General features: G+C 43.1%; 1 protein-coding gene across 2 annotated transcripts in view; it reads right to left on the minus strand.

Annotated features, from left to right (window-relative positions):
• The window catches only part of SZT2 (SZT2 subunit of KICSTOR complex), a 52,565-nt gene extending 42,386 nt beyond the window's left edge, over positions 1-10,179 (minus strand). For both annotated transcript variants that reach the window (XM_025288933.3, XM_025288931.3), the window contains exon 1: positions 10,026-10,179. In XM_025288933.3, the coding sequence (XP_025144718.3) occupies positions 10,026-10,052 (27 nt within the window). In that variant the 5' untranslated portion in view covers positions 10,053-10,179. The remainder of the gene's footprint in view (positions 1-10,025) is intronic.
• Between the last annotated feature and the right edge of the window lie 49 nt (positions 10,180-10,228).

Here is a 10,228-nt window from a genome sequence, read left to right on the forward strand (position 1 = left end):
TCAGCAGAGTGCATGGCACTTAGTTAGAACACAATAGAAGTTAACTATTACAGATTATGACCAGGCTCAACACTAGGCCCTTTACCTACGTAACCACATTCAGTCTTCACACAACACATTTAACAGAAGTTAAGTGGAGATCCAAAAAAGTTAGGCGGCTTAGCAGAATTTGTAGTTCAGTTCAGTCGTTCAGTCGCGTCCACCTCTTTGTGACCCCATGGGCTGCAGCATGCCAGGCTTCCCTGTCCATCACCAACTCTCACAGCTTGTTCAAATTCATATCCATCAAGTCAGTGACACCATCCAACCATCTCATTCTCTGTCGTCCCCTTCTCCTCCTGCCTTCAATCTTTCCAAGCATCAGGGTCTCTTCCAATGAGTCAGTTCTTCACATCAGGTGGCCAAAGTATTGGAGTTTCAGCATCAGTCCTTCCAATGAATATTCAGAATTTTCTTTAGGGTTGACTGGTTGGATCTCCTTGCAGTCCAAGGGACTTTCAAGAGTCTTCTCCAGCACCACAGTTCAAAAGCATCAATTCTTCGGTGCTCAGCTTTCTTTATAGTCCAACTCTCACATCCATATATGACTACTGGAAAAACCCTAGCTTTGACTAGACAGACCTTTGTCAGCAAAGTAATGTCTCTGCTTTTTAATATGCTGTCTAGGTTGGTCATAGCTTTTCTTCCAAGGAGCAAGCATCTTTTAATTTCATGGCTATGGTCACCATCTGCAGTGATTTTGGAACCCCAAAAAAGTAGTCTCTCACTGTTTCCATTGTTTCCCCATCTATTTGCCATAAAGTGATGGGACCGGATGCCATGATCTTAGTTTTTTGAATGTTGAGCTTCAAGCTAGCTTTTTGACTTTCATTAAGAGGCTCTTTAGATCTTCTTTGCTTTCTGCCATAAGGGTGGTGTCATCTGCATATCTGAGGTTATTGACATTTCTCCTGGCAATCTTGATTCCAGCTTGTGCTTTACCCAGCCCAGCATTTTGCATTATGTACTCTGCATATAAGTTAAATAAGCAGGGTGACAACATACAGCCTTGACATACTCCTTTCCCTATTTGAAACCAGTCTGCTGTTCCATGCCCAGTTCTAACTGTTGCTTCCTGACCTGCATACAGATTTCTCAGGGGGCAGGTCAGGTGGTCTGCTATTCCCATCTCTTTCAGAATTTTCCAGTTTGTTGTGATCCACACAGTCAAAGGCTTTGGCATAGTCAATAAAGCAGATGTTTTTCTAGAACTCTTTTGCTTTTTCAATGATCCAATGGATGTTGGCAATTTGATCTCTGGTTCCCCTGCCTTTACTAAATCCAGCCTGAACATCTGGAAGTTCATGGTTCACGTACTATTGAAGCTTGGCTTGGAGAATTTTGAGCATTACTTTGCTAGCATGTGAGATGAGCGCAATTGTGCAGTAGTTTGAACATTATTTGGCATTGCCTTTCTTTGGAATTGGAATGAAAACCGATCTTTTCCAGTCCTGTGGCCGTTGCTAAGTTTTCCAAATTTCCTGCATATTGAGTGCAGCACTTTCACAGCATCATCTTCTAGGATTTGAAATAGCTCAGCTGGAATTCCATCACCTCCACTAGCTTTGTTCGTAGTGATGTTTTCTAAGGCCCACTTGACTTCACATTCCAGGATGTCTGGCTCGAGGTGAGTGATCACACCATCGTGATTATTTGGGTCATGAAGATCTTTTTTGTACAGTTCTTCTGTGTATTCTTGCCACCTCTCTTAATATCTTCTGCTTCTGTTAGGTATACATCATTTCTATCCTTTACTGTGCCCATCTTTGCATGAAATGTTCCCTTGGTATCTAATTTTCTTGAAGAGATCTCTAGTCTTTCCCATTCTATTGTTTTCCCCTACTTCTTTGCATTGATCACTGAGCAAGGCTTTCTTATCTCTCCTTGCTATTCTTTGGAACTCTGCATTCAGGTGGGTATTGGGTGTATCTTTCCTGTTCTTTGCCTTTAGCTTCTCTTCTTTTCTCAGCTATTTGTAAGGCCTCTTCAGACAACCATTTTGCCTTTTTGCATTTCTTTTTCTTGGGGATGGTCTTGATCATTGCCTTCTGTACAATGTCATGAATTTCCATCCATAGTTCTTCAGGCACTCTATTAGATCTAATCCCTTGAATCTATTTGTCACTTCCACTGTATAATTGTAAGTGATTTGATTTAGGTCATACCTGAATGGTCTAGTGGTCTAGAATTTGTAGGCACAGGGTCAGAAGTCAAGCCCATGCCTGATGAGCTGAAAGCCCTTCTACTGAGCTTAACATATGGATCAAACTGGGGACTTAGGAGCAGAAAAGTTTTAAAATGGTTACAAGAAGGAATATGATGGAGGTTTATAAAGGATGCTGTGACATAATTCAAAAAGACAATTTAAACATCAATGTGATGTGATTCAGTATTACTCTGTGTTGTCTCTATATTGTCTAAAATCACACTTTGGGAAATACCACTGTTATACTGTTATCCTGCACGGGCCTGAGGTAGGCCCTGGCTAGGATTCTGGATTTTATCTAAGAATTAGGTCAAGCTACCTAAATCTTTTTTCAGCAGGGCAGTATTATTGTATCTGCATTTAAAAGAATCCCCCCCTGGCTACCACATGATTTAGAAAGCTCCCCTAATAACCAGGGGAGATGACAATGGCCTACAGCACAGCTACTCAAAGTAGCTGTTCTGTGAGCTGTTTGAGCCTGTTCCCTGCTGAGACAAGGAGCTGTACTAGAATGTAAAACCACCACTGCCTTTCACTGACGGTCTTGGGAAAAGTCAGTTGAACTAACCTTTAAGACAAGTGAGCTCAGTTGCACTTTAAGGAATATTTATATTAAGATGGACAAGAACTGATGATTAATCAAAGTAGGGAAGAGAAGTGAAGTCACTCAGTGTCTCCGACTCTTTGTGACTCCATGGACTATAGCCTGCCAGGTTCCTCCATCCATGGGATATTCTAGGTGAGAGTATTGCAGTGGGTTGCCATTTCCTTCTCCAGGAGACCTTCCCAATCTAAGAGTCGAACTCAGGTCTCCCACACTGTGGGCAGACTCTTTTACTGTCTGAGTCACCAGGGAAGTCCAAAGTAACCAAAAAAAAAAAAAAAAAAAAAAGGTGTCAAGGATGCTTAAGGTAACACCAAAAAAACCAGTAGGTTGCAGGATGATTTCTGGTAGCTAGAGAAATCAGGTATAGTTATTTCCTATCATTTCTAACCATCATTCCCCTCAGAAGGTCCCATCAAATCGAATGCTCTTATTGCCAAACTCTTAAAAAGACAAACGGGGTCTAATTGGCTTGAAAGGAAATAGCAGCAATTACAAGCCCTCTTTCTCTGATCCCTGGTCTCAAAATGAGTTACTTTTATAAACTAGGCAACCTCTCCCTCTGGATTGGCTGTGTGGTCTTAGTGACCTCTCTTGTATACATGTTGACTGTGCCACGGTTCTTATCTTGAAAAAGGCTGGGTTGGGTTCAGAATTATCAGAATAAGAAGGATATCCCAGTTCAGCAGCCCTTTCTGTTTATCACTCTATCCCTGGAGTCTGGTGCACGGCCTGGCAATAGGATGCGCTATACAATTTTGCTGAATAAGTGAATTCACTCTATGTTCTAAGCAAAGCAAATGCAACATTTAAAACCAATCATAGGCAGTACAACTCTTCTCAAGGTGAGGTCATCATAACACTAGTCTCCATGCTATTTTCCTTTTGTTCTTCTTTGGTGGTGAGTAAAGATATTTTTTTTTTTAAATGCCAGTTTGTTTCAGTTGTGCAAGGAAGTAGCCAGGAAAGGAGTTTTGTGGCCCATACTGGGCCAGGGTTAAAGGAGGGAGAGCACAGGTCTACGTGTCAGCACCATAAGGAGAGTTGGGGACACCTGGTCACTTCATCTTCTAGGACTAAAATCTTGGCCACTCTGGGCTTAATAAACGAACCTTTCTTTCCATGATTCCCTGTACTGTTTGGTATCTTGTTAGGCATTCGCAAAGTGGCCTGGATTTCTTCATAGCACCCACCAGAGTTAATACTGAAAAATTTGTGTACTTTTAAATGTTGATTTCCCCAACAAGTGTAGACACGGCGGGGAGGCGGGGCTGTCTACATTGTATTGTTCTTTGCTGTATCTCTGGCAACCAGCACAGTGCCAAGACACTTAGGGATGGAATATTTGTTGAATGAATGTATGAGAGAAATAGCTCCCACAAGTTATATTCACTCTCTTCTCTGTTTTAAGCTATGTTCTTAGTATCTTACCAGTGATTCCAAATTTTTCACCTTTATCAACATCTGGCTTTTGTTATTTAAGAACTCCTATCCTTCCTCATCTGCTTTGTGGAAAAACTATTGTTTGGATTTTTCCTTTGCCTCCATGAAAGGTGTTTTTACCAAGTTTTTTTTTCCCCCTACTAGTATGTTCTTTACTGATATTTTGTTCTTCTGTACAATTCTGGAATGGGGGCGGGGGGTGGTTCTGGTGTAGACTCTTAATAGATTTGTTTTAGATGCAATGACAGTATTGACAGCTGAGACTCTGGCCTTGAACTTTAGTTTCCTCCTCTATAAAATATCATCACCTATCCCAATGATGGATGAAGCACATTGTAAAGTTAAAAGTGCCACATAAATGCATGTATTAATAGTAACAAGGTGCTGCTGCTTTGAGTCTGGAGGAAGTCCTGCACAGCCATTCACTTCAGCTTTTTGTGCTCACCCTCACTTGGTTGGCAGAATTAGAAATTTCTTCACACTGAGCCAGAATCTGTCTTCTTGATATTACATTGACCTGCTCCTGAAATCTGCTCTCTTGAAAATATGTAACTCACTTTGGGTTTTACCTCCTGAGGCCACAGAGGGAAAATCTGACCCTCTGCCAAAGGAGAATCTATCAGATATCTGATGATGGTTCTGAGTCTTTGCTGCTCCACAATAATCATCTCCAGGTTCCTTAAGTGTATCTCTAACAGCATGGTTTCAGTTTCCTATTTTATATCTTAGATCACAAGCCCATGAACGAACTCTGGCTGGTCTACTTTTCAACTTAAAATGTGGATGCCAAAATGGAGTATAAGACCCAGGTGAAGGCACAGATTCAGAGTATCCCACATTCTATTTACTTTGGGGAAAGCTTTACCATGCTGTTGACCCAAGAAATCTCTATGACTTTCTTGCTTCTGCTGCTTAGACACATCCCCTATTCTGTCCTAATGCAGCTGGCTTTTTTTGGACACACACAATTATTCAATTTGTCCTATTACATTGGATAAACCCAGCCTATTATTCTATTGTGAAGCTTAGGCTGCTGTCTTGCCTTCTAGTAAATCTCTTTACAGCTAAATTTGCCTGCTGATTCAATCATGATGCCATCAAGTCCTTATCCAAGTCCAAAGAGGACAAAGGTAAGGTGAGTATGCATCCATTTGTCACTCAACAAATTTATGGAGAGTCTGCTATGTGCCAACATGGGGCTAGGTCCTAAGGATATGATGGAAAGCAAAAATTGGCATTCTCTGCTCTCACAGAATTTACCCTATAATGAAAAAAAAAACCAATTAGATAATCACTCTAATTATTATATTAATACAAACTAGGTGTGCCTAAGGATAAGAATGTGGTTTTATGAGAGCATGTAACAAAGTAACCTGACTCAGAGGTGGGTCTTAAGAGAAAGTGACTCTGAAGGTTGAGCAGAGTTGACTGAGGAGGAAAAGGGGGATACAGCAGATGGAGGGTACAGACAAGCACTGTCCCATTAGAAGACTTTCTTCAGACTATTTGTTAGTAAGCTGCTTAATTCGAGTACTGTGTAGCTTCCGTTTCTCCACCTTGTTTCAAAGGTTATTTTGAATGACGGACTAACTCTTCAAGGCCAAACTGAAGTCTAGTTCATTAATCGGTTCTTACAGAATCCACACTCTTGAAACCAGGAACATTTCCTAACTCGAGCCTTCTTGCAACATTCCCCCTTGTATGTATCCTTCAAAGTCAACAACTACATTTTCACAAACATCAGCTCTAAGTTTTCTTCACTTTCAAGATGCAATTTATCAAAACCAAAAGATTCAAGAATTAATTCAGGCAGCTAGAGTGGTATTTTTCCAAGAGTGATCCAAGGACCCAGTGGCATCAGAACCACCTGAGGTGCTTGTTAAACTGCAGAAACCTGGGCACCACCTGAGACCAAATGAATTAAGAGTTGAGAGGGCTCAGGAGTGTACACTTCATGAGCTTCCCCCAAGTCACTCTTCCACTGCACTGGTTGAGAATTCCTGAGTTAGCTGTGTTCTCACAGCACTGACACTTACGTGGAGATTTAATCCCTGATACTGAATCCTCCTGCGGAGAAGGCAATGGCACCCCACTCCAGTACTTTTGCCTGGAAAATCCCATGGATGGAGGAGCCTGGTAGGCTGCAGTCCATGGGATCGCTAAGAGTCAGACACGACTGAGCAACTTCGCTTTCACTTTTCACTTTCATGCATTGGAGAAGGAAATGGCAACCCACTCCAGTGTTCTTGCCTGGAGAATCCCAGGGACAGGGAGCCTGGTGGCTGCTGTCTATGGGGTCACACAGAGTCGGACACGACTGAAGTGACTTAGCATAGCATAGCATAGCACTGAATCCTCCTGAGTTTGAAGTACACTGCAGTTGTCTGGCAAAAATAAAGCAGGGTTTTGAAGGCAGAGACCTGGATTCAAGTATGCTCTACTACTTGGTATCCAACTGAGCTTGGACAAGTCAGTTTTTCCAGGCCTCAGTTTCTTCTGTAATATGTGAATAAGAATGTCTATTTCAGAAGGATGCTGTGGCAATTAACCAGGAGAATCAGACAATGATAGAGAAAGCCTATCATTCTGGAACATTCATTGAGGCCTACATACCATTTATAGCAAGCTGAATAAGACATGAGGCATGTGCTGCACACTATGTACGCCAGGATGAAGGAAACAACGTCCATCTCATTAATTTGTTTTTTGTTTGTTGCCCCTGTCCCTTGGTGGTTAAGGTACAAATTATTCTTGAAGCCTTTTCCAACCCCTGAGCTGTTTTCTGTTAACAGAGTTCCACGAGAATTTTCACCTGCCCTTGAACCACTGTACATATGCCAAAGTCCTGAACCTCAAGCATGGCTCAACCTGGATCTTCTTCATCTGTCTTCTCTCTCACCCACCTCCCCCTGAGTCTGAGCACCTAAGATCACACACTGTTTCCACTGCTTACTAGAATAAGGCCTTGGTGAAGTTACTTAAACTCTCTGTGCCTGAGTTTCCTCACCTGTGAAAGAGGGATAATAACTGTGCCGATTTCACGGGGATTTCCCAAGTATTAGATGGTAACTCAGGAAGCACTTGTGTTAGCTATTCTCACTGTCACCAAGCCCACATGAGCAGCTGCTTCCTCTAAGTTCTCTGAAGGCTCACAGCTCCTCCTTCTCTGCTGCTGCTGCTAAGTCGCTTCAGTCGTGCCCGACTCTGTGCGACCCCATAGACGGCAGCCCACCAGACTCCCCCGTGCCTGGGATTCTCCAGGCAAGAACACTGGAGTGGGTTGCCATTTCCTTCTCCAATGATGCATGAAAGTGAAAAGTGAAAGTGAAGTCGCTCAGTTGTGTCCAACTCTTCGCAACCCCATGGACTGCAGCCTACCAGGCTCCTCCGTCCATGGGATTCTCCAGGCAAGAGTACCGGAGCGGGTTGCCATTGCCTTCTCCTCCTCCTTCCCTCCAGATTGTCAATTTCCCTTTGCCTGCAATGTATTCCGCCCCTCCTCACTGCCACCCTCCACTCCTCCATGCTTAAATGTCATTCCTCTGAGAAGGCTTTAGGATCCACCCACTTCACTTAACAACTAGGTTAAGAACCCTTGTTAAACATTCACTCGCTCTGTACTTTTCCTTTGAGGCACTTATTATCATAATCCAATGTTTGTTCACCCCATTAAAATAAAGAGTGTCTTACACTGCTTCCTATCCACCCTGATACTTAGCACAATTCCAAGTCCATAACAGCACACATCATTTAAGTATCTGAGGAATGATGACTTCTTAAATCTGACTAGGCTCAATCTTTCTCTCTTGGGATTATAATAACCTCTAACAGTCAGTCACTTTTCTGCCAAGGGGCAGAACTCTTCATTCCCTTTACCTTCTGGGGTAATATTTTCAGAAATGCAAATCAAGAATTTAACAAATGAACTTGTGGCTGAGTGAGACTGCCAGGAACATGTGTTGATTCAAGTTATTTTAGGTTTGCATTGCTCAGTATGGCTACTGAGCACCTGCGATGTTGCTAGCACAAAGTGACATATGCTTAAATGTAAAATACACTCTGGATTTTAAAGACTTGGTACAAAAGAAGAACATTAAATATCTCATAATTTTTAATATTCATCACATGTTGAAATGACACTATTTTGGAAATATGGGGTTAAAGAAAATATATTATTATAAATTAATTTTACCTATTTTTTTTAACCTCTTTAAGCAGCTACCAGAAAACTGGCATATACGGCCTGCATTGGGTTTCCATTGGATAATGCTGTTTTAGACTATATGCATGAAAGGTCTGTTGTATTTCACAACATCCCTCCATGTCTTCTCATTTTAATCCACAAAACATGCTTCAAATTCCTTGAGTATTCCTCAGTAATGGTATTTCTGATGCATAGGCTACTCCACCAGCCCCGTGAGCACATTTGATCCTTTTTAATAGGGTAGTTTCCTACAGTTGTATTTAATCTTGGGTCTCATTACATCAAATCCTAATACTGGAGATTTACCATCCTGTGGCCACTTTCTTTTTGCACTGTAAACATTACGGCTAAGAACACAAGATCTACAAGAGACCACCTGTTTTGGAGTCCTGGCTCTGCCACTTACTAGCTGTGCAACTTTGTTACTCTTAAAATCTCCATGCCTCAGTTTCCTCAACTGAAAAATGGGGATAACAGTGTCTACTTCGTAGGGTTGAGAGTAATCTTTGACATTGGTAAAGCGCTAAGTTGGTCTCTGGCACACAGTAAGCATTCAATAGGTAAGGACTCATTTCACGATTATACACCTCTCACCCTTCCCATCCACTCACATGTTCTGTAACATTGGGTACCTCTCCTAGTGATGTTTTCTTTCCAAATCTGACATTTTACACTTCTAATTCCAAAGCTCTGCTACTCCCCAGCTGAGAGTAGCACTTGGGTAAGGTACTTCACTTCTCTTGATTTTTAGTTTGTCTGTAAATGAAAATGGCTATTGTCACCTTCCTTGCACAAGTCTGAACCACACAATGTATACAAAAGTTCCTTGCATGGTCCTTCGTAGTTAATGGATGCTTCATTTGCATTTTCCGATTTAAAACGTGTGATCCTCACAACAGGTCAGAAGATAGGTATTTTACAAAGAAGAAAACAGGATCCGGGAAATCAAGATTTGCCCAAAGTTGCACAGATAGCTACAGGGCAGTGCCAATACTAGAACGAGGTTTCACTCTGAACCCAACGTTTTTTCATGAAATCTAAGCTGCTCTCCAAAAGCATGAGCGCTGCTGCTGCTGCTGCTGCTAAGTCGCTTCAGTCGTGTCCGACTCTGTGCGACCCCAAAGACAGCAACCCACTAGGCTCCTCTGTCCCTGGGATTCCGCTAGAACCTAATTAATTTATGCTGTTTATGGCATTCCAATAATATTTGAAAGATGCAGCAACCGGCAAACCTGTCCACTGAAACTGCAACAGAAGATCAAAATACAGATTTTCTGAATGCCATTACGAGGTCAAAGAACCCAAGAGCCGTAGAGTTGAGAGTCGTGGATTAAATTTCGGCAAACAAAACTGAGCCACGAGTTCCTCCTCTAGCCCCCGCGAGGAAAGTAGGGGTGAGGAGATGCTACTGTTGGGCCTTCAGGAGGGCCAGGCGGCCCCCAGACCCCGAGGAGGCCACGGCCGCGCCAGGCCGCCGGACCCTCCCCCTCGGATCTCCAGGCCCAGCGCTGCGCCCGCCCGCCCCTCACCTCCGGCTCCGGGCGCTCCGAGGCCATCACACAGCCCTCCCGCGCCGGCCCGGGCCAGAGACGATGCTCCGCTCCTGACCCCTGACCCGGAGGTCTCGCGACTGGCGGGGCCGGAAGTGAGTGGGAGGGTCGAGTTCTGGCTTTCTAATTGGCTGACTTGGGAACCGGAAGAGGAAGTGATTGGCACCGCCGCCGCCCCCCCC

The sequence above is a fragment of the Bubalus bubalis genome, chromosome 6 (genome assembly GCF_019923935.1).
Source record: "Bubalus bubalis isolate 160015118507 breed Murrah chromosome 6, NDDB_SH_1, whole genome shotgun sequence".
In the NCBI taxonomy this organism is placed as follows: Eukaryota; Metazoa; Chordata; class Mammalia; order Artiodactyla; family Bovidae; genus Bubalus; species Bubalus bubalis.